The following is a 25,495-nucleotide window of genomic DNA, read 5'->3' as shown; positions in this document are numbered from 1 at the left end:
AAGAAAGTCATGGAGGATGTAATATGTGTTTTCTTGTTCATTCATTTCCCTGTACTACCACAAATCACTGCTAAGAATAGAAATGGCCTAAATTTTCAGATTATGAAAGTTTTGATACAAATGCAGATTCAAGTTACTCTACAGTCCTATGCCACTATCACCCCTGTTAGTTTATTTTCAGAAAAAATAATACTAAAATTTAAAATTATAAATAATTTCTTGTTGTGTTTTATTTTTTCAATCTAAGGTATTTCAATAGCTCACATAAAACATTACACGTGTTAAAATTTTGTATTTTATAAGCAAGTCACAGCAAATCTCTGCCTTTTCCAAAAAAACAGGTTTGGGTCTTAAAATTAACAGCAGCCTGAAATAGCAGTTATCCAACCAGTTCTAATTACTAACTTTCTGAAAGCATTTCACAAGACTTTTTGTCTCCAGATATTGTTTCAAGTCCTGTAGTTATATACCTGAACATTTTCAGGAGTTTGTTTTGAAACTCTCTGCAGAAAACAATGAATCTTTCACATTTTCTTTTCCCCAAAACACCTCACCATCAATTTTCCTGATGTTTTTGAGCTTGGAATGTATTTTCTTTTCCAGATACACATAAGCTGTTTCATTCTATTTATAAAAATATGGGTTTCCATCAATGGTTCTGATTCTGGGACAGGATGGTTTAAAGTAACCCTTCCATTCAGCAATGCTTTGATTTATCCCTGACCAACATGTGATGCGTTTATGAAGTACAATGTTAGATTAATTTTATTTGTATGTAAAGCTGATGGCAGGAACAGAGAGGGGGGGAAGAGGAAAAGGACATATCCAACCTAAACCTCCCCTGACTCAGCTTGATGCTGTTTCCTCAAGATGAACAGCAATGAACAATGATTTTCTACACCTCTGCATTAATTTGTTGCTTACATGGCCTGAGCATTGCAGGATGTGTTGCCCTTCAAGCCATCCTTTGCCAGGGCATAAGCCAAATTTCCTTTCTGCATGAGTTCAGACTCATGGGCTGCCTGCAGAAGGGTTTGTTCTTTCTTCATTCTGCCAGAAGTTCCCTATCTCCCTTCCTGGGTAGCTGTGAGATGCCCTCAGAGATGAAAGGTGTGAAAGCCTTTGATCTGAGGGAGCTGCACTTCCCCTGCTGCACAGGCAGACCATGGCTACTCCAGGCTGGCAGGAAATGTGTGAGAGAGAGGAGTCTCTGGTACTCGTGGAGGTTGCTCCTACCGGCATCTCGTTCCATCAAATTGTGTGAAACACAGCACACACAGACACACACACCCTGCCAGGTGTTCTGAGAGCAATGAGGCAAATATTCCTGTGCTAAATGAAACAAACACCATGAAGAGAGCTTTGGAAGACATCCACCCAGTACTGCTCCCAAAGGAAGATCTGACTTCCAGTGTGTCCCTATGCCACTGAAAATCTCTGTAAGTATCTAAGGAGCAGACTCCACTGAAGAGACCACTTTTTTCACTCATTGATGATGAGAATGTGAATTCTGATGACATGAGGCATAGGTAGGATTGCGTGGCAGTAGCACCAGGACGGGACTGTTCCTGGCTTGAAGCAAATTGCTTCACATTTTTCCTGCCTGTCTGTCAATGTGAGCAGTAATAGCACCCACTGTGGCTTTCCAAGTTTAAAAATTAATGAACACATACCACAAGTGAAATATAAGGGGACCTATGTATCTATATTTCAATATAATTCAATCATACTGATACAATATTTACCTATATTTCAATATTGCTGTTTGGGGTCATGAACAGCAGATTGCACATATACATAACAAATAACTGATTCAAATAATTGTGTCACTTTCTAGTTGTTGAATAGCAGTAAAATCTCTGGACTGACAGCACCTAACACAGGAATGAATGCCTGTTGAAACTGCAGCCTGATTATGACACAACCAATCTGTCTGAGCTAAAAGCTAGGCAGAAAAGTGGAAAAATTGGCATCTTTTTGTAATCAATAAATCTAGCAGAAAATTAACACGTAAAACAAGGATGGATTTAAGACTGTGGGGAAAAAGAAAAAAGTGATTTACCTGCACAAAACCTCTTAAAAGTTGCATCCTGACATGAGGATGGCACATTACATTTACTAAAATTAGACTTATTTTTGAATATGTTTCTTCTTTAAAGTGTCTTTGTACCTTCATACTTGCCAATGTTTAGATCCTCTGAGGTAAAATTGAAGAGATTTATATCTATTATAAAAGCTAATGTACAAAGCTACCTTCTGAATAAGCTGAATTCTTAAATACAAAAGTTTAAATCCAGAAATCTATAAACTCTGCCAGTACTTTCTTACAGTTTAGAAAAGTAATATCCTAGATAAGAGGAAGGAGTGGATCTTATTCCATTTCATTTTTCTATTTAATATCTTCAGTTCTAGTACAATAGTTATGATTTACAGAGTCATAAATGCAATCCAATAGGTAGGTATATAAAGCTAATAGGAGCAGTATATTTAGGAAAAAGGCTGTCAAGAGCTAGGGGAAAGAAATTCTGGCAACAAGAAGCCAATACCAGTGCTAAATTACTTTGAGAGTTACACAGACTGCTATACAGGATTTTGAAGAATGTGTGAGTGCCTAATTCATAGTGAAAGCTTTCATTCTTCTGAATATACCTGCAGGTTCTTATGTGCTTAGAGAATGAGCCAAAATAACTCTCTGGGCAGGAGAAGGAACAGACAGTGTAGCAGTAAATGATGGTCAGCAGAGGAGCAGCTGCTCTGTAGAGAGATTTTAATGAGAGATGGGGGTCTCTTGAGCCCCCAAAACATCCAGAGTAGGCTGAGAAAGCAGAAGATGGAATAAACAAACAATGCAGTAATCCAAGGATGAGCTGCATCTTCCACATCTTCCTTTCAACCACCTTCTTGAAATTACACAGGACAACAGACTGCATGAATTAAGAGATGTCAGTCCCCTTGGATTCAAGAGAAGATGTGCACTCTGTAACATAATGAACTGAAACGACTGTCATGTCCCAAATAAATCACAAATAGGACTAAAAACACCCTAATGGCTTTCAATTAACCAGCACCCAGCAGCACTGCTGCCAAGTCAGGCACTCTCACAAGACTTAGGACTAAGCAGCTGCTTCATATTAGAGGCTGCTAATATTAATCATATTATTTATACTAGGATTATAACAAAGACTTGTCATCTAAAAAGGCAACACTGTAGGAATAGAGAGCAAAACACAGAAAACTTAGTGCCCACCAGCATCTGGAAAATGCACATCTATGTAAAAATAAAGAAGTCATTGGTGGATCTTGAACCTACTCCTCTCTCTGACCGGAGAAATTTTTTCCTCTTCTTTGGTATCTGCCTTATCTCTCAATCCTTACAGAGGCAGTCCTTGCTGTATGCCATGCTGCCACCAGCACAGCTCATTAGCTCTCCTCTCTAGGCCACATTTGCCAAGGTGTCAAACATAAATTTCTAATCCATAACCTCCATGCAAGCTGTATTTCCTTCTTCATTTTTGTTTTTCTCCATATTAGCCAAAAGCTTTATTATGGTGCTCAAATTATAAAGAAGTCTGGGAGATAAGAAGAGCCTGTCTATCATTGCTCACATCTGCCACCTCCATAAATGACATGGAATGGTTTTGCAAAGCCACAGCTGCCTCTGGTCTCCTGTTCACCATCCCCTGGAGTGGCACTGTCTCAGTGCAATGAATCACAGGTGGGCACTTAGTGGACAATGCCGTGCTCACCCATTTCTTCATCTTCCAGTGCCTCCTTCCACTGATGATTGCAGGCAACAGTCTACTGGGCATAGTTTTTATCCATGTAACCCCAGCATTGTAGAATTTTCTTTTGATAATTCAAAGCCTGATAAAAATCCAACCCACCATTATTATTTCTGCAGTGGTGCTCCAGGCTTTCTCTTCATTATCCTTGCATTATTAACCCATGCCTTCCCCTCATTCAAATTCCATGGTGACTTATAAAACTTGTCCTGTGCAAATAACATAATCACCTCTTCAAGCCATATTAATACATGATATTGCTTTTTTATCTGCTGTTCCCTCTATTTTCCCACAACTGTGGAGATATAATGACTTTATTCTTTTCCTCCTAGTTTCACTACTCAGCCCAGTGCTTCACAAATGCAAGCAACAAGCATCATCTCAGCCTCACTTAGAAACCTTTTTCAAGTCTTACTTACAGACCCACTTGTCCAAGCTCAGGGGGGGACTGACTGACCACTTAAATGCCCATTTTATCATTGTCAGCCAAGTAACCTTGTTGCTGTACTTCATCCTGTTTCCCCCTGCATTTCTAGAAAGTAAAAAATGAAACACTAAAAGCATTCTAGTACAGGGTAAATATAAACCAGAAAGTTAAAATTCATTATCTTATGTCTTCTTCAGAAAGCAAAAAATATTTTAAATTTTCCTGCCAGCCTCCAGAGCTGAATTTCCTTTACTGGAGTGGCTTTTTTAGTAGAAAACTGCCAATACACTATTTCAGTAAATGAACCACTAAAAAGGTGGGTTTGCTGTAATTTTTTGCTAATTCTATTACCTCAAACTCCTCCAGTTTAACCCCTAAAGATGTGGCCAAGAAGTTTTGGGGTTTTTTTTCCTGTAGGTCATTATACATTCAGCTATTCTATCATCTTCCTTTTCTGAAAATCCTCAGCCTACTTCTGACATACACCACATCTCCTTACATAACGAGAAGGTTTCCACAATTAGCATTCCAACCCATGCTTTCTTTAAAGATATGGCACCCCTCTAATTCCATTATCCATAGCCTAATGATGTAAATACCCCCAACACTACAAAGCAGAGTTTTCAAAAATACCTTCACCAACTTCATATTTCATCATGACCAAAATATTGTCAAAACCATTATGTCTACCTAAGCCTTAATCCAAAGAAAACTCAAAACATTTAATCCTCTGTGCAGTGCTCCCAATGTACTCAAACCCAGTGCAACCCACAACCACAGTGAGCAAATGCTTCAGGAAAAGACTTGGTGACTAAGAGAATAAATATACCCCACTAACATATCAGAATATAAATAAAGCATAAATAAGAATACATCAAGAATAAATTTAAAATACAAATAAGTACCCCAAATTTACTAACAACTGACATCCAACCAACAGTAACAAAGCTGTGGTAAGAAAAACTAAGTGCTTTTACATGGAAATCTGGCAAAATATCTATTCATTTCCATTCACATTCCATTCACCTAAAGCAAAAACTGCGAATGCAATGGTGGGGTGTCAACCACAGAAACCTAAGGGCACTAACCCCCTGAAAAAAAAATTATACATCTCCTTCCTTTTCCCTTTAACCCCCTTTAACTTCTCCATAAATGCATATTAAAATGAATTATCTGTCCTCTGTCCAGATAACTCCTCCTCTGTATCCAACATCTCCACCATGGCTCCTATCATTTCAAAGAAACAAAATGTCAAAGTAATTTTACAATTACATATTTATAAGTGTTTTTCATCAATTATCACCTCCAGTGAAGCTAAATATTTATGAAGTTAATTATCTACCAAGTAAATTTGTTCTTCATTCCCAATGCCAACCTGAGCTTGAGATAAAATATTCCACTGACATCTCTCTCAGGTTTCACTTCTTGCCCACATTTACCACTGCTGAAGGGTTGGATTTGGGCCATTTTGATAAATTTCTGTGTTCAATGAGACAACCACTGCTACTCATGATTGGACAATTGATTCTGAATCTTCACCTAGAGCCTGGATTCAGAGCTGTCCCAGCAAGAGCTGTTTCCAAAGAGAATGCAGCCACTTTTTTAGCACAAAAGCCTTATTTCTGAAAATAGGTGCATATTTAAAGACAGTTATTATGAATTGAACTTAATTAAACATGAGTCCTTGAACAATTTTAAGCAGCATCTCTTTGGAGAGAGATTTGTTGGTAATGCATCTAATTTCCTTCAAAATTAAACTAATTAAACTTCCCTGAAATCCTATGCGTATAAACTGTCTCAGAACACTTTTTTAAATGGCAGTTCTTTCTTTAGTACTGCAAGTTTCTTCTTTAAGAAGAAAATAACGTATTACCACAAAGAATAGAAATCTATATTAAAAACTGTCTTTTGTATATCAATCTCCTTTGTGATGGATATCTCCTCTGTTACTTTTATCATCTTTTTTTTAAGTCAGCTCATGATTTTCCAGTAGCTATATGGTCATTTATGATAATAGCCTAGAAATATATACACATACACATATATACACACACATACATATATGATGATTGTTTGCAAGAGAATTTTAAGATCAAAGATGAGTTTTGAGAACTGGCAGGGACACTACTTTTGTAGTCCAAAAAGTAATGGACAGATAAATAGGTACATTCAAAATCACAAAAGTTATGATTATTCTGTTACTCACTGTTCAAAGGGGAAGAATAAAATTACCATGCAGTGGGTTTTTTGTTAACAATTGAAAATAGTTCTTTTCATCACATCTATTTATATTCTGGGACTTCTTGACATGGAATGCTGTGAAAGGGAAAAGCATAAAGGAATACTAAAGAAGTTAGACAAATTCATGGAAAACAGGTAAAGGTCTGACAGATATGATGGTCCAAGCATCTGCTAAATAAATCCTCAAGCAAGAGAACTGTTTTCAGTACTTTCAAAACCTGCTGGTTTTGCTGCTCAGTCTATTGTACCAATGCTTGAGGCACAGCAGTACTAAAGCTTGTGATCTGATGGATGAAGGATGGTACCTCATTTATTAATGTTAAGACAAATTTGCTGGTTTTCCATTAGACACAGATGAAGGCTGGTAATTCTTTGTGTAAGTCAAGGGCAGAGGATCCCTCAAACTCATTACAGCTCTATAACAGTCTGGGAGACTTTCTGTTTATTGAATTGATTGATTTCTGCTTTAAGAAAAAATCTAAGAACACATTTTTGCATCACACCTTGGCTTTAAGGTTGCCTCTTTAACTGATAATTCAGAATAAAGTACACTTTGGAGAGGAAATAGTGTAACACTTTCTCTGAATCAAGCTTTATAGCCACCAGCTATTCCAACTAAAGGGTAACCTCACAAGTACATCCTGTTAGACAGGGGAAACTATACAAGACAGTAAAACAGAAACAAAGAGAAAAAGCCATTTCTGTTCACTGCATCAAATTGAAGGGTCAAAGAAAAAATTAATCCAACAAATATTTAAAAATCATTTCTGAGTGCTCAGAGAACACAAGGCTGTAGCACTTTCACCAGAATGCCATTGCCCTACTGTGGTGATAGTACCAGTCTATAGACCTGAAGACTCATTTATTTGCATTCATTTAGAATAACTGCATCTTGAAAAAGAGTTTTTTTCTTTTTTAAGACTTTTTGCAAGGCCCTGACACACAAACACAAGCCTTCAGTTCCCATTCTGTGTAGGGGTGTTAGGCATCTGAACACAGATGGATTGTAAGCATCCAAAGCCACTTGTTTAGCAAACCAAATGTTTGCTTTATTATTTTCAAGTAATCAAAGAGCACCTGCTTATTTCGTGTCCTAATCTAGTCAGAAACCTGTATGACATCTGTAACACTGCCTTCCTGGTATTTATGATCAGGCCCTGCTGGGTGCAGGTCTCTGTGCACCATTGCTGCTTGGGGCAGGGGAAGCTGATAATAAAACAGGAATTGGAAAAGCAGTTTAATGTGAAAATGAGCAGAGTGCAGCCCTGGCCTGAGCTCCAGGTCACACATGTGCTGTGCAGCCCCTCACCCAGATCCTTGCAGCAGCATTCCCAAAGCCTGGGACAACCTCCCCAGGGTAACTAAAGGACAGAACAACTGAGCTAAAATAGTGCTCCTTGTGAAGGACTTAAAAGATTTCTCATGATTTATCAGGTACCTGGTGAGTTCAGGGCCAACTCATACACTGTCCAATTTACCCACTCACTCCTGCTATTTGCTATTCCAGCTGTACTGCTGGTCTCCCAAATGGATTTTTTTTTCCCCAGCTAGAATAGTTGCCTACACCATTTGTTAACTATCAAAGTAACAAAAAGAACACTAGATATAAATTGCAGTGTTCCTTAACAGGTTTTTTTTACCCCACCACCCATTTGGATTAAGAAAGTGCCCACCAGAGCTACTGGGAGTCATGTCCTCAGTTTTGATGAGCCATGGGATTTATGCACCCAGAAAGACACAGCCAGTGAATTGATGGGGTCACAGGATGGTGTGACTGAAGGTCTATTAAGATTTATGCCTAAAACATGCATTTATTTAAAAAGTAGCCATTGGCATGATTTGCAGATATAGCATGCAAGCAAGATTTAACCCCTTCTGGGGTAAGTGTTAAGTCTTCTGGAGGAAAGTTGTATCAAAACTATGTAGCATCTAAAATATAAAACAGGACTTACACATAGATAGCAATAAGCAGATTTCTGAGCCCTGACCCATCAGAGAAAGGAAGGGGTTTTGTATAACCTGTGCTGGGCTAAATGTGCTTAAAGTGCATGGTAACCCAAAGGGTGAGCATTTTCTCTGTCCCACAGTCATTGAGTGCTACCAAAGAACGGCTGCTAGATTTTGTCAGATGTTATTCTCTGCTTTATAGGGGATGTGTGGATGTGTAGGGAGGCAGTAGATCTAGAGTACAACCCTGTGACTGATACTGCAAAAGGGAAGCATGCACTTATTTTACAGGCATGTGTAATTGGATTAAAATTTCTGTTTGATTTTCTATAAAGTAAAGGGCGTGAAAAAAATATTTTTAGAAGCAGAGTCTCAGTGGTGAAGTATGTGTTATATTTTACACTGGAGAAATACATTAAACCCTTGTTCTGTGTGACTCTTCAGGTGTTACAAGAAATGTCCTCGAATGCAGAATACAACAGAGCCAAACCCAGAAGCCTTACACCCAGATGAAACTCCTAATTCTGTCTGCCTGTAGGTTGTTATACTTACCAATATTGCAATACTTTCCTGCATAATTTTCTTTGCAATCACATACTATTTTCCCAGTGGAGGCAACCATCTTGCACTCTCCACCATTCATGCAAGGATTATGAGCACAACCTACAAGGAAACACAACCAATGATCAAACCAAGGGTACAAATTATTCAAGAGAATCAGTCCATTTTAACTTGCTCTAGTGCATCTCCTCTGTGCATATGCATTTGGGGGAAGTTTTTCTTCTTTGTTTATGTCAGACCTACACTTGTGATAAATTAAAGAGAAGGAAACTCGACTGATTTCTGCCCACTAAGGACTGTCTATTGTTTTCACTGCTATTGGATAATGTCAGCTATTGAAAGATATTATCAGTGAACAATAGGTAAAATGGGGGTGGTGATTACTATTACTAGTGGAGATGGTATTAACATTTCTTCCTCTATACAGGGTTCTGCCAATTCCAGACCTGCCACTGAGTTCTATTAGAATTTATAATAACATATCTAGTAGGGAGCTCAGTTAAATATTTAAGATCTGTGATTGGGAAGTATTAAGTCCTATCAAATTTCCCAACTCTCACATGGACTCTCAACGCCCTAGAAAGCACTGACTCTCCATACTTTAGTTTCCAATTACATAAGGTGGGAATAAAAACACCTATGTATTTCAAAGGGCTTTTATGAAACTAATTTATAGTGTGACTTACTTGTGAATCTGGGCAGGGTAGAAGTTAGCCAGACTGAGTAGCAGAATAGCCATACCAGAGCACATGTGTAGGTGAAGCACATGGTTTGCTTCCCAACATCTCTCCTCCAAATGAAAGGAGCTTCTTCAGATGGGTGACAACCCAAAGTGTATTTCCTGTGCTGGCTGGCAAGGGTGTTGGGCTCCTGGCACCCCCTTAAAAAAGGAGGAGGCTTCATAATGTAAGCATTACCCCTGCCAGGAATGGGCCAAAAATCATGGGGACTCTGGAGCCAATGCAGGCCTTATGGGATCTTGGAGGCAGGTAAAATTTACATGCTGGTAATTCAAGAGTGGGATGGACTTGGGAAGAAACACAGAGGCAAAGCAGCAATATGAAGTGATTGTTGGTGTGCAGGGTGTGCCTCTCAGGCAGGTTATAGTTTTGGAGAAAGAATTCTACCACTTCTCCTATATAATCTGTTGTATATTCTTACATGCTGCAGATCGGGGTTTCATCCCTCTCTAAGAAAACACTGTGTGTCCCTAAAATTCCTCCTAAAATAGTTGCTTCTTCAAATAAGGATGGACACATTGAAGGGATTTCCTGGGTCAGTATAACTGCTCATATCTATAACTCTTGGAAAGGAAATCTAAATCTAAAATATTGTCTTTTAGAGAGGGTACATGAGCTGCAAGGGCAGCATTGGGGTGTGTAACACCTCTCAGGCTTTGATACCCTCACTGTCCTTTATCATCACTCCATGCAGAGTTACAGCTGTGGTACAAAACAGTGCCTTACTTTTGTGTTCCACACGGCCACACTCCATCTGGCCATGCACACACGTGCACTGCTCCACTGCTCCTTGTTGGACTCTTGACCAGCTCACACCCACATCAAAGAATTCGTAGAGGCTGGTGTCAAAACATTTCTCTGAAATGAAGTTTTACAAACAACACAAGCTTTCAGATGTTATTTCATGCAAGAAATGGCATCACAATCTCTATTATCATTCCCTGCTCATCCCTTTTTTCCTGTTGAGCAGATCCATGTTTGTTGACAGTTCTTCTCAAGCTAGCCAGCCTCCAGAGTGTGGAGGCACTGAGCCAGTACGGCAGCAGCTCCAGGAACCTCAAGACAGAGGTGGCTTTCTCCTAAAGCCCTATGAACAGGACAGCATCACTGTCCCCAGCATGTGCATATACATAAGGAACAAGGCAGCACCTGAAATTGTGCTGTTTTTTCATGTCTCTGTGCATTGCCTACCAAATATTAGTAATTTCCAAACATGTAAGGGATATTTAAATCTTAAAAACAGCAAAGGAAGGGGAAGAGGCTTTTTGTGTTTCCCATGCTCAGAGCATACTTGGATTTATAATTGCACAGTCAAGCTATTTTCAGTTGTCCTGTCAGGAATGGATTGTCTGTCATAACCATTTAGAAATCCACCTACACAAACATTCATGCTGCAGTGGTCTCTCCCATCACAACAGCACTACCTTTTCATTAAGCAAACATTAATGAGCTCTACTTACTATTCATATTTCATGTTGTAACTCTGGTGGTAGGAGATACTTACTCAGCTGACAGTCCTCGCCTGTGAATTCCTCAGGACAGGTACAGTGGTACATCCTGTGGCTGTGAGTGAGAGAACAGGTCCCTCCATTTTGGCAGGGGTTGTCTGCACAGGGATCTGGAGGAGCCACTAAGAAATTGTTGTTAATAAGTATGGTATAAGTCATGCTTTCTCCTTTTGGCTTCATGAACCATTTTGGTTCCGTGCTCAGTGGGTTTAATACCATCTACTAACGTAAAACTAAGTTTGTCCAACCAATTGACAGCGGGTTTGTGGAATATAGAAACATATTTATCCAGCTTTTAAAACCCATGTAGTAGATCTGAACCACGTGGTTCTGAGCTGAACCTTCATGCCCCAAGACTAAGTTGTCTGAAGGGGACAGGTCCAGGCACACCTGGAGTCCCCAGAGCTGGCTCTGTGGTGAGGAAGAAGACGGGCCAGGTGCCCACAAGATGGAGCTGTGCCTTTACACTGGGCAGGGAGGAAGGCCGCAGGGAGGAAGGCCGCAGGGAGGAAGGCCGCAGGGAGGAAGGCCGCAGGGAGGAAGGCCGCAGGGAGGAAGGCTGCAGCACTGCCCAGCCTCTGCCACTGCCGGGATCATGCATCACTTTCAAACTGCACAGAGGACAGCCCTGGACAGAAGGATCTGCCATGGGATTTTGGATTATGTCTAAAACGAATGGACAGCTGGAACCAAGGGAAAAATTATAAAGCAAACCACAAAGCACATTGTCCTGGGGTGACATGATGATGCTTGTATCCCCATTTAAACATCCAAGGAAATCACACCAAGAAAGATGAAAACTGAACCAGTCTAGCATATCTCCATTTACTGGGGAGTTTTCTGAATGATGGGAAAATGTGGTGGGAGAGGAGTTAGGTGCCAGGACAACTCATGCAATAGAAGTTTTGCTTGGCAATGTGCAATGTAAAAGTAGTAAGGGTCTTGCTGGTCAGGGAGTGTTTCTGATTTCAGGCAGTGCCAAGGGATGTATCTCCCCTGAAGTTAACCAACAGCATGTTTACACCTGCTCCAGAGTTGGCCCAACAGCTTGTCTGCATTCAAATCTTCCTTTTCAATGCTAGTCAAACTCTGCTAGACCATCTCCAGGGTGACTCAGTCCAGGTGCTCCTTCAGCTAGACAGTGTGTCCTGAGTATGAGATGCAACATGCAGAGGCACACATGAGCAGGGCTGAGGTGGAGCACAAAGGCTGCATCCTGAAGTTTGCTACAGCAGGGTAAATCTGAGCTTCCCCTGCAGGGATCAAAATATTTACTTCAGAAGAGAGTGATGTAATTCCTATCAGATAGCAGGTCTGGGTGTATTCACTGGGAGTTTCAATCCAGGATAACATCAAGGGAAAGCAAGTTAAGTCAGTGACATTCCTACTCTTCCTGCTGTTGAAGGTTATGAAACTTCTAGTGCTGTAATGTTTCCTCAAAGGAAAATCCTGTATTTCCTATTCCCACTACATCCAAACCATGACCTGATCTCCAAGCCATCTTCTACTGTAACAAATGTTCAAGAAATTTCTTTGTACCCTTGTTAAATCTGGAAAAAGCACTTCCACTCATTTATTTCTTTCTCAATCTGTTCCTCACTACATCCCGCCCACCACTCCAGTCTGACCTTCCAGGCATGTTCTGTGTTGCTCCACCTCTTTCCTGGAGTCCAGGAACAACTTCTGCTCATAAGCAGATGGACACATCTCAGTTCCCAGTGGGGAATCCTGCCCACTATTAACTGTCCTTTAACTGGGGAGTGCCAAGTCCACACTTTCTCAGCACTGTCTAAAGCATCCTCATGGATGAAACACTCCATGCTTGCTAGCTCTCATCTTGACTGCAGCTTCACCTCTCCAAGTCTCTGCTGATTGAGCAGCAGCCTTGTCTCACCTTTCTGTCCATATTTCCCAACAAAAACTTTGTTTCTGTCACCCACCTTCCTCAGAGCTCCTCCTGGGATGATGTCTCTTCCTCTTGCCACCCCAAATCACTCTTCTATTTCTTTCCATATCAGTCCAGAGGGATCTTAAAAATACTGCCTGGCAATTTTCTCCCCCATGTTTGGGTCTCCCTGGGGGTTTGGCCATTTGTCCAAGATTTCCAGACATTCAGAGAAGCAGTCCTACCAGACTGCCCAAAATCTGGAAGTCCCATCTATAGGGGCATTTCACATTTATGGACATTTGTACATATATGCGAGCTACACGTGCACAGCCCACGTGTGTGCAGTACTAACAACTCCCTCCAGCAGAAACTTCCCACCCAGGCTTCACTTCATCCTAGAGCTAAAGGCTTCCTGATTAAAACTCCCCCTTGAATTTGGCAGATGTATTTTTCTGAATCAAAAAAGTGCTTGCTTAACACTGATAACACTGATTTGTAAGCACCTCCAACATTTTGAAGCTGACTTATCACATACATGTGGTATTCTTGGCCTGGAGAGAGTTTGTGCTTCAGCCTTCGCTCTAAAGAAGCTCCTTCTCCATGCCAATGGATACACTGCTCACCAACCTCTTATGGCCAAAGGATACTCTCTCCCTGAAATTCAATGTTTTCTTGTTATTCAAGAAAAAACACCAAAAGATTTAATATTTTAGTGGATTTTTTTAAAAAGTATTATTTTACACATTTTAGAGGTCAGCAGTGTTCAGTTTGACTGCTTATTTCTTCCACAGCAGGCAAACTTTCCTTCTTTTGCTTCAAATTCCCTTCATCCATTATGTTGCTTTTCCTTTCAACCTCATCATAAACCTGATCACTTTAAGCTATGGTTAATGATCTGTTAAACATTTCCCAAATCAAAAAACTGTTCCTAAAAAAAAAAAAAAAAACCTAAGTAGACTTATGTTTATAAATAAAATAACAGCCAAAAAATTTTCATGTATTTTTTTCAAATTCTAAATGCTTCCAGAAATAAAGGGGTTATTTTTATTTTGCAACAGCCAGTGGTGATCTCTTCCAGCTACCCCATCCTTTTTTCTCTTTCCTTTCTCACACATATAAGTTTGTTTGTTTTGGTTTTTTTTAATTTGTATTTTAAGCTCTGGAAAGCCACTGATGAATAACTAAGTGCAGCCCTGACTCTTGTAAGCATGAACTGCCCATAAAGTCTATGTTCATGTCTGGCACACTTGCATTACAAAGTTGTATACATTGCTGCTTAGTTTGGGGCTAGGTCACTGGCCTCTGATCTACTGTTAATCTGTTTTAAAGCCAGGCTGGAAAATAATTTAACGTAGCTACATTTAAAAAGGTGATGCTGTGCACTGCTTAATTCTAGACTGTCAGCGTGATTCAGCTAATTTGGCTTTTCAAGTGCTCTGGTAGATTGCAATCAGCTTGGCAATGAGACTCCTGACACTGTGGAGAACTTCCTGAAAGGGCTTGGTGGAAAAAGCCCTTCATTTGAAAGTGGGAAGTGAATATCTAAGGCTATTGGTCATATCCTGCAGACTAAATGTGTCTCATTTGAAAATAGTGAGACAGCAAAAAGAGGAACATGAACAGAACTAGACACAGATCCAAAAAAAGCCTCAGGGGCATCAAGTTTTACTAGTTCAACACCTGATTTTTCAAGCTTGTCTGTATGAAATTAGAATTTATATATATATATACACACACACATACATATATGTATATACACACACATACATATACATTCTTTATAAAATGGCTTTCCCCAGCACCCCCCTCATGGAGCCAGGGATACAGAGATAAGCAAAAGCCAGTCACTGGGAGAGAGCTGAGGACAGGGATGCATATTCCCAGGTGAACTTTCACCCCATGTGTCAATTTAAGTGACTTTTATATGTAAAGGTGACTTCTTTGCCACAGACCTTGACTTCCCCTTTTAGACAGACTCTCGCAATGAGGTAATTGTAACACTGGAGTGTGGTGACCACAGGAAGCCACAGAGCTGTTCAGCCAAGTAATCCTTTCATTATCCCTCAGGACTCCTGCAATGAACATGTCTGGCCTCTTGTCTTCTCTGACACAGCCCAAAGCCCAAGGAAGTCTGGGTTTGAGAACTGTTCTTTCCCATGAGATCTCAAGTTAGGAAAGCTGGAAGTGATGGCTGTGTGTTGTACAGGGTGTCAAATGTTTCTGTGCCTTCTAAAGAAACTAACTGGTCAAACAGACAGAAAATGCAGCTGTGTAATTTAGGGAAAGCTAAAAGGCTCATCCAAGCCATGAGGGAGGAGAAGATGATCACCTTTGTGTTTGGCTCCAGAAGGAGTTTAGATTTCCATGCTGGCATTACTATAATTTCCCTCCATGGCTTTGAGTTAGTCAGCAGAGAGTGAATTAAAGGCTGTGTGACATTCACAGTCTAATGCTATGGCTGTGCAGCGTCACAAAGAGATTATGGAAACAGCTGATGTGAAGGCTTGCTTCAAAATAAATACTCAAATAAAAGTTGCACTGAAGGCACTGCCCCTCCTTCCTGCAGGTGGCAAAGTAGGAATCAGGTACCTGGAGCAGCTCAGCCAGGGCCTTACCTGAGTGGTCTCTGGGCAGCAAATCACAGTGTCCCCACTTCCTGTCCCGGTCAAAGTTATGTGTTGTGGAACACCTGAAAAGAATCAAAGGTGCAGCTTAGTGCATCTTCAAATAGCCTTAGTTCACATTTAAACACCCTGGATGTCTGCACTGAAACTACAGGGCCTTCACACTCTGGTGACAGGGAAATTCATGCTTGGTTTTTTTTCTAATTAGCATCAGTTTCATTCAAATTGTTGTAAGAGCAGAGGAAAAAATATGCTTCCTTTTGTTAAAGTTGCTCTGCTCCACTTGTCTCACATTAAAACATATTAAGAATAAGATGTAAATGCAGGACCTGGGATTTTCAATAAATCCTTCAGAAAAACCCAACATTCTTCCTTTTTCTGGGGTTAGAAAATGAAAGACAGAAATAAAAAACAAAACCAAAGCAAACAAATAATGTCTTCTTTACTTATTACAAAACAAGCAAAACAGGACCCAGACCATTTTTGATGCCTGACAGTTACTGTAATAATCTGTGGAGGCAGGAGACTGTCCACAAAAGGACTTTTCCCTGACTTTCAGTGACAAGCATATTTCACCCTTTTCAGACTCAGTTCCTTTAAAGCATTCTTATTTTGGAACTTGCAAGATGAAATGAGGAAATAACTGACATGGTGGTGATTTCCAAAGGCACAGATAAGACCTCTCCTTTTTTGAGAGCAGGGGACAGAGTCCTGCACCCCCTCTCTGGTGGTCTCTTATCTCAGTCTGCTATCTCAGGCTCAGAGCACCCCAAGCAGCACAGAGCTGCTATTCCTCTTCTGCAGGAGCAGATTTGGAGGCTTTTCTGAGGACACACAGGGAGCACATGGCTGAACTTGGCGGTCCATGCCCTGTCCCAGTGCACCATCCACCAAAACATCCTCCCTAGCCAGTTATAATGCAGAATAATAGATATCAGCCACATGACATTAGAAGGCACTGGAGTTTATTTAATGTGCCTGATGATCTATTTCCATTATGCCTGGTTTTATAATTCCTTGAGCAGTTGTGTGATCAAATTTTTCACCCCAGGATGTCACAAGCTAGACAGAAATTTTATTGTAGCACATGTCTACATTTTAACTGCCCTATTTTCCTTTTTAATTGGATGCTATGTGGTATTTAAAATGCATAATTCCTATGGAGCATCTGAATAGGCCATGTATATTAAGTTGGGTGACCTCAATTATAAATGTGCACTAAAAGAGGTGCTTGGTAGTCTGGTGCAGATTAACATGGCACATGCTTAAAGAGGCTCTTCTCTCACAGGAATTAAGGCTGATGCAACTGCTGGGAGTTGATGGAAATTCCTCAAAGATCCTTCTGTGGGAAGTGGATTGTGCTTTCTTTAAAGGGTGGTCTAGTATGCACAAGAATGAAGATGAGAAATGAGTTCAAAGTGTCCTCAGCAGTGCTTGTGTCACTGTCCAGCAGCAGCCAAGTTCTAATCAAAGAGGAATCTCAAAATTTTCCATCTTAAAAGGATTTTTTGTTGTCAGAGACCCTGACAGAGGCTTCTCCTACCAGCTCTCCACAAACCACTGGTCCTCCCACTCGATGCTCTCCCCAGCCAGTCCTTCCCTATTGCCTTGCAGTGACTACAGTGAGATTGGTCTCCCCTTGTGATGCCAAGCTGCCTCCTCAGTCCCAAGCTCCTTGCACAGTGACATAATCCTTTTATATTTTCCACCACAGATCTCACTCTCTGTGAGAATCTCAGCTCATCCTCAAAGCTATTTCTCTTGTCTCCCTCCTTCTCTTTTAAATATGTTTTGTCTGATTGGAGCTTACCAAAAATGAAATGATGACTTTTCAGTCTTCTGGAATGTTACCTCCAGCAGCCAAACCAACCCAGTGGCCTTATATCTTTATGCTATTTGCAAATGCACCCACAGTCAAAATTTATGGGATAGCAAATATCTTTACATCAGCTTGTCATATAAAATTGCTAATATGAAAGTCAAAACATAAGGACAGAGATACTGAACTAATTATATCAGAAAAGTCCACTACAAGGGATTGATTTAAATAACATTTTAAATCCATAGATGGTAATCAGCATGGGAATGGGCAAACAAAAGATGAGGCCTAACTGGCAAGCAGGATCAATGGAAAGTAGGCTGTTTTTCCCACCAGGAGCATAGGGAGCCCTAACAATGGGATGTTTGGAGAACAAGCAAAGCCCCAGGCCCAAGGCAGGCAGGTGTAAGCAAAGAGCTTTGCCATCACACCTGGTGTTGTCGCTGTGTTTGAGACTTGGAGGTTGCCTGAGACTTTTTTAGGTGTTGTCCTGACCATGAAACATGGCTTGACAGACTTGGTCTGACAACACCAGACCAACCACTACCAGCTCCAGGAAAATTCAGAACCTGCTGCCTGACATCTCCCAGCTCAGCCCACAGGGACTTCTCCTTCCCAGGGCTGTCACAAACTCCCCATCCTGTAATCCAGCTGGCCAAAAAGCTTCCTCTGCACTGTTTTCAGTCTGTGGCCAACACATCAAAAGTTATCTTCTTGTTTCCAAGGAAGATAAGATCATGTCCTTCCTACACAGACCTCAGCTCACCCTGGCACAGGGGCCTTGCCCCTCCAGAACTCAAGCACAGGATAAGGCTCCTGCAGGGCCTGAGTCAACACCTTCCCGTTTATAGCCAAAATCTCAGGCAAGGTCTGCTCCTGCCATTCCCCTGGAGCAGAATCTGAGGAACCCATCCCACGCTGGGACTCAGGCACAGGGTGCTGCAGCTTCCCTGCAGCCACAGCTTGGTCCAGTTCAGACCATCCTCCCCTTTTGCTCTCACCAGTGTTCACTGCACCCCCATTCTGTCTGTCCCCACACTGCTTTGTCTGTCTGGAGGTACCAATGAAACTCAGTAGCAACTTCAGCCTTTTTTTTTCTCCTCAGCACAAAAGGAAAATTTACATCTTTAGCAAGATATCACGCAAGACTTAGTAATAGGCCACTAAATGGAAATTTAAATGATAAATATCTGATCTATTGATCTTATAAACAGATTATAATTAAGGGGAAAAGCAATACAGAATGCTGCTAAAGGAAGTCTGTTATTTAAATAGTGCAATTATTTTGCCTTCTTTCCTGTATCTTTATAAATATTTATTGAAAATACAACTTGTTTGTTGCTCTCAAAGTAGGGAGAGCTTTGTGTGGTCAGGAACAGATTTATGTTGAAACACAGTATCTGTGTCATATGCAGTATGAGAAAACATAAATCTAAAGCAAATTTGAGTGGGGTTTAGCCTGCACTGTAAAGTCCTGCCTGTAGTCCTGACCCAAAGTGTGACTTGAAGACCAAGGACATGAATTTAACACATAAGTCAGGGCTCTCCTGGTTGGGTTTCCTGGAGTTCAGAATTCAGCAGCAGTTTGGACCCAGCCTCCCATCGTCCCTTCCTAGCAGCTTGCAGGAGGCAGGAGCAGGAAGGGCACGAGCCTTGCCCTCACCTGGAGCCCTCCAGGTCCCTGGGATCAGTTATTCAGCGTAAGGCCAGCCTGGGCTGGTGCCAAGTCACACAAAAAGTGCACAGAGCAGGTTTCCCAACTGCTACTCAGGGCTCTTTTCCTGGCATCTCTGTGCCTGAAGTCACACATTAAGTTGCTTTTAGCTTATGAGTGATGAGCAAACACTGGTCAGAAGGTCACCCATAGGGTGAAATGGTCTGTCAAATCCAAATAACTCCAGCTGTCCTCTTCCTTGTCTCCCTGCTTGTAAATGGCTTTTAAAAAGTCAGAAGCATAAGAGCAAGTTGTTCAAGGTCAGCTCTAAAGTGTGCTTTAACCTTGGACCACATCCATTGACAAGTTTTTCCATTTCTGTGCCCTAACTGGCTAAAAACAAATACACAGTGTCATGTATTAACAGGATCCCTCTTAAGCATTGCATGAAATTAAGTGGGTACTAAGGTCAAACTCTTTGTGACTAAAGTTCAAAGACAGGATTCAAACTGGTAAATTATTCCAATTCCCTTTCTTCAGTTAAGATAGTCTCAAATTCTTGTTTCCTGGAGGCTTTTATTAGCTGGGTTTTATCAGTGGTTATTGGGGAAATTCTGAAGTGGTTTCCTAGCCTGAAGCTGGGTGTCTATTTGTGCAAACAGGTTTGTTTTGTGTTGTTTACATTACACCAGCACTTACACTTGAAACAGATGTGTCATCAGAAAGGCACCAACAGATCATGAAAAAATGAGACAGTCCAGTATAAAAAATGAGAGTTCTGCCCTGCCTGGGCAAGTAAAGTAAACTCTAAAATACTATCTCTGCCCTGAAAACAGGCAAGTGTTTGCTTTTCACTTGGCTCATCTGGGCATAATTTTCACATTACTGGTACCCACATATTCTCTGTTTGTTGCCTTTGATTTCAGTTAATATATGCCTATCATATGAGTTTGTCTGCAAAGTTTATCTTTTTTATTCAGTGCTTTAATTCAGTAGGGCTCCCCCCTGACTGCTCCTACCCCAAAAATGGATCATGAATACTTCTAATACTTTCTGCAAAAGTAAAAGAGTAACCTTTGCCCAAAAGAAGGCAAAATGGCCTTAAACACAGTAGTAGAATAAATCATTAACCAACAAACAGGAGTAATACCTCACTTCTTAGTACTGCACTGCCCAAAGGGGTTCTGGTGCCAATCTGGATAGAAATTAGAGATGGGGGTGGGGAGAAAACAGCTTTCCTCCAAAATCAGATGGTCTCTGCTGCAGTACAAGTACAGCCTGCACAAATCCAACAGCCCCCTAACCAAGAGTCCTCTCCTGCAGGTGTGTGTGTCTCCTTTCTCCCTCAGCAGAGGGTCTGTCTCTCCCAGGGTCATTCTATCAGTCCTGCTTTTTCTGTACGAGCTCTTGTCACCCATGTAAATTGCAGTTCCAATGGGCAGGGCAGCAAGGAGGCATTTCTGCAGTTCCTGAACCTCCTGTGCTGTGGACACCCAGGGCCAGGGCTGCCCTCCCCCTGAGCACATCCTGACCCGAGGGCCACGGCCATCAGCAGCAGAACTGCACCTTGGGCACAACATCCAGCCCGTGTTAATGACTCCAAAAGCACGATTAAAGCACTAAAAGGATGACATTTCATTTGAATGCTGTTTTCATTTATGAGCAATGTCAACTCACCATTTCTTTCTGGAAAATAAATTTGATAAACACGTGTGATAAAACCTTCCGCCAAACCGGAAAGGAAATCTGCATAAATGTCCATCCTCGGTAAACACTGAAATACAAATATAAAAAACTCATAATGCAGCTGAAAACCAAACCACAAATTATATTATATACTATTATATGAAATTATGAAGATAGATATCTGCAAGTTTTTCAGCTGTACTCTGGACTCTGTGTCTCTGCAATGTCTAGTGCATAAGAAGAAGCTTAAAATCTTACATAATGACTGAATCAACAAAGATTAATGGACTCTGCAGTGGAACAAAGATCTCAGATCATTTCAGTTCAAAATATACTGCCACTTCTGGTACAGTAAATGCCAATTATATCCATTAATTGCAATTATAATTTCTAATTATGTAGTATTGTAATGGCATATTAAAATAATTCCTGAAGTTGTATCCTTTCAGGCTCTATATCATATTGTAATATCTGTTTAAAATAATTAAGGAACCAGACAGTACAAACTGAAATAGAAAGAATCAGGAGGAAGAAGTTTTAAAGCTTGAGGGTAGAGAGAAATTTGATCATAAAACCTTCCCTTTGGGATAAGCAAATTCCTTATAAGAGGGGAGAAACTGATGGGACCAGTATCTAAAAAGGGCAAGTTTTATATTTGCCACATCAGTGATGGCAATCTAAGGAAGGGTGGTGGGAGTTTAAGGAAGGCTAGTGGGAGTCTATCAGGAAAAAATCCTTCAAGATGAGTCTTGATAATGAGAGAGCCTGAAGACACAAAAGACAATGAAAAACTGTCAGAGCTTATTTAGCCATTAAACTAAAAGTAATCTGTTTTGAAATCCCAAAGTCTGAATGGGAAGCCAACCAGTGCCGTAAGAGAGAAATGGGGCATTCAACCCAACTGGCAGCACAGCACATTTTCATTTCTCAGAGACAATGTGTGACTGCTCCTTGTCCTGAGCTTACCCCTCCCATGATGGCTGGGGCTCCTGCACACTCTTACAATGTCTGTTAACTCCCATCATCTCAAAGAGCTGCTGAGGTCAGTTATTGGCATTACAGAAAAAATAACTTATCCCTGTGGTCCAACCTCTTCTTAATCAGTTGGGATTGTTGTCACTCCATCTGCCCTAACTGCCTCCTTCTCTAGCAATATGAAATAGCCTCTGCCATCCCCTTGTCAACCCTATTTTCATTCTCTGAACTAATTAAGCAAATGTTGCAAATGGCAACTTTCTCTGTCTCATACCTCCCAGTACAAGCAGGCAGGAGAGCTGGGAGAATACATCCCCATTCAGAAGATACATTGCATCCCAAAGACCACTGTTATAACCTATAAAGCCCAATGCATGTAATCTTTAACAACAAAAGCACAGGACAATAAAAGCTTTAAAAATGGAAACTGCAACACTCTCCCACAGCCAGGATGTCTGATCATTGGGGTGTCACTAGAACAAATGCAAACCAGAAAGCTGCATGCAACTCAAACCTTCCTCCCACAGAGAGATCAAGGGCCAGGGTAGAAACTGAACCCGTACATACAAAGAGTTAATGTGCTTGAAAGTTACAGGGCAGCTGCAGCTCTGATTAAAGGTTGTTGCACATCTTCAGCCACACCACCTTGTGAAATAATATAAAGCCATGCCAGCTCAGACAACTCAAATCCCATCAGCACCTTCCCATTAATCTTGCACCTGAAGGAAAATTACCTGAGATTCCTGAGCTAATCTCAAATTCCCCTTTAAACAGAAATTAATATTGGCATAACCATTCTATAATCCTTATTCATGTTGAAACAAGGACAGGCTTCCTACCAGCTTGCACAGCACAGATACAGACAGGCAGACCATTCTTACTGTCATGAAAACTACTGCATTTGACTTGGTACCTTGTGCGTGAGGGAACCCATGCCTTGAGCCTCTTCCTGCCCCAGATCTGTAGTGCTACAAAGAGAAAAAGAGAATGTGGATTGGAGACACAAATTCACTCTGAGAACCATACTACTGGTACAAAGCTACTTTCCAGGCTGCCCTGAACTTGTGTTTCTCCCAATGCTTCTGAGAAAATCTTATTATTTGCTTCTGATTTTTGGTGGGGCACAGGCTGGTGGAGGAGGGTAGATACACGTTGACTCTTGAAAGTGCCAGCTAAACCAGGAAAACCCAGCACAACACAACAAAGGCCAAAGCTCTGCTCCATTTTATCTTTCTATTGCCAAGGGACACATCTCCTATTTCTCTCAGCAGGAAGAATACAGGCATTCTGGGGCCAGTTCACAGTTACAAATAATATCCCAACATTTGCCTTTTCCTGCTATTTAACTGAATGCCCCCAGGGCATTAGTTACAAAAGCAACTTCTAACTGTATTTGGGTTTGCCAATCAGCAAGCAAAGAGCACTAGGCTGAGCTGATTTTAAGCCACAGGAAATAATAAAAAGAGAATAATACACATAAAGTGCTGCTGCCACCAAAGGTGCTGGCAATTGAACTATAGCAAAAAAAAAATATCACAAAAGCAGTCAAAAAAGCACATATCATGAACATAGAACTGGACAGGAGACATAAAAGTGAGGATTAAGAAAAAGCTGTTGCTAAGATATATAGAGAAGGCTTGAACAATTCTGAGGAAATAACAGTTTTTGCACTCTACACAAATTCTGCCACCACCAAGCAAGGGCTCCAGCCAGGAATGATCTTTACCTTGAGCATGGGCATTCCTCTCTGCTCCCTCATGCACTATCTGAGGACATACTTTTGTAATTCACTGAGACAGTTGAGATTATAGCACCATCTAAGTATACCTGAGCTAGTTTTAACCCAGCTAGAGAAATAAGGCTGATCTCAAGGCCCCAGTGCTGACCATAAGGCAGCAGTGAACTACCTGCCCTGCTAGCCCATGGTAGATGCCAGGCTGTGGTGGGCTTTAAGCAAACTAGCAAATTCAAACCACAGCCTGTTCAGCAGTGCTTCATGTGCTTGGCAGACATAGCCCCAGAAAAGACAAGATACATAATGCAAACCACCAAGGGGTTTGGCATGGAAACAAGTCTGAAAAGAAGAAGATAGCCACCTAAGCTGGCCTGCTCAGTTACAGACTGCAGTACTGTCTGGCAGTGGAGCACTCTCCCTCCATGCTACTGCAGGTACCTGCTTGTGTCAACACTCTTCTGAGATATGTTTTTTAAGGATTTCCATTTTTGTGGTCCTTCCTCACTTCCCATTCCTCCTCCATAGCAAGGCATGGATGTAAGCAAATGCTTCAAACAGAGAAAGGTGTAGCACCAGCTGTCCCACAGTCCCCCCACAAGTGAGCACTTATAAACTGTCTAAAGAGCTTATAAACTCCTCACAAACTGTCAGCCTTCATCTGGCTCATCCCTGCTGTGTTCCCTTTGGATCTCCCTTTCTCTGGGTCTGTTCAGTGGCTTCACTCATCCAGCCCCAGGGCAGCCTGGTCCTGCCAGGTATCCCACAGCTGATCCATCACTCAGAAAGAGAAGAATCACTTACCATCCTTGCACAGTCACTGCTCAGACTCAGAGCCAAGACAACAGTGAGAGGAGCACAGACTTTCATCCTTGCTCTCCTCTCATGAAGGTTTTGCCTGGCAGAGGAAAACTTCCAGGGCTGGGCTGAAGCAGGAGGGTGAATCAGGAACAAGCTTTCACAAGGGACTGTGATTTACTTGACTTTAAGGTATTTTAGTTTTCTAAGTAAGCAGAGCTGTTATCATTGTTAATCATTAATGTCTTTGTGAGTAGAAGGGAATGCCCCATAGGGAGAGACTCTCCCTACACCACCAGGAGTGAAGAGTTCACAAAGTGCCTGACCCTTGGCGATGGTCCCTGCTGTAATCAGCAAGCACTGAAGGGCAGCTCCAGAGAAGCTGATCCAATGCTGCTTATAAGTAGAGCTGAATGTTTCCCTTCTTTCTCTTCAGGAGCTGATTAAAAGCATGGTATAGCAGCAGCAAGGAGCTCCAAGCAAGCCCACTCAGGAGATGGCATCACATTGCAAAATATGGACCAGATCAATGCCAATACCAAGGATTACTCATTAACAGATGGTTACCTGCCCAGCTGTGACTTGTAACAGCAGCCATCCAGCAACAGACTGGGAAAGTTTAAAAAAGAAATGCACATTACTCTGATAACACATTTTGTGTACTAAAAAGCTCCCTTCTGCCACCACCTGAGCAAAGCCATCTCTGTTTTGTGTCTGTCTGAGATAGCTGCACTGCAGAATCATTTCTCCTACAGATGCAGAGGGTATTGCTAAAACTGAGATTTCACCAGAGCAGTCTATTTCAGCCCCACCTTGCCCCACAACCAAAATCCACAGGTTTGTCTGGTACAACAGTGTCTGTGCTCGAGGCTTTTGCCATGTCCTGTCAATCAGGGACCACACCTCCTCACACCCAAAATCCCCACAGCCACAACAACAGAAGGAATACCATAGTCCTTGCTTAAGTTGTGTGCTGCCCTTTGAAGTTTCACCAGCACAGCTATGGAAGGGATATGATTCTTTTAAATTTTTTTGACCCAACAAAGCCATGGCAGTAGGGCCCAGTGGTGAAGCAGAGCTATCCCTGCACAATTTTGACATGATGGTTTATCA

The 25,495-nt window shown here is 41.4% G+C and overlaps 1 protein-coding gene across 1 annotated transcript in view; it reads right to left on the bottom strand.

The window, feature by feature from the left end:
• The window catches only part of HGFAC (HGF activator), a 40,251-nt gene extending 15,794 nt beyond the window's left edge, over positions 1 to 24,457 (bottom strand). Inside the window, exons 1-7 of the mRNA XM_071447371.1 lie at positions 24,389 to 24,457; positions 22,766 to 22,820; positions 20,869 to 20,965; positions 15,710 to 15,783; positions 11,203 to 11,316; positions 10,425 to 10,556; positions 8,950 to 9,060 (exon numbers count right to left, since the gene is read on the bottom strand). Of these exons, the coding sequence (XP_071303472.1) occupies positions 8,950 to 9,060; positions 10,425 to 10,556; positions 11,203 to 11,316; positions 15,710 to 15,783; positions 20,869 to 20,965; positions 22,766 to 22,820; positions 24,389 to 24,454 (649 nt within the window). The 5' untranslated portion in view covers positions 24,455 to 24,457. The remainder of the gene's footprint in view (positions 1 to 8,949; positions 9,061 to 10,424; positions 10,557 to 11,202; positions 11,317 to 15,709; positions 15,784 to 20,868; positions 20,966 to 22,765; positions 22,821 to 24,388) is intronic.
• Positions 24,458 to 25,495: the final 1,038 nt, after the last annotated feature.

Source organism: Agelaius tricolor, unplaced genomic scaffold (genome assembly GCF_023055355.1).
Source record: "Agelaius tricolor isolate 1412-34295 unplaced genomic scaffold, bAgeTri1.0.p SCAF_24, whole genome shotgun sequence".
Classification (NCBI taxonomy): domain Eukaryota; kingdom Metazoa; phylum Chordata; class Aves; order Passeriformes; family Icteridae; genus Agelaius; species Agelaius tricolor.
Note: the sequence above shows the minus strand (reverse complement) of the source record. Positions and strands in the feature narration are given on the sequence as shown.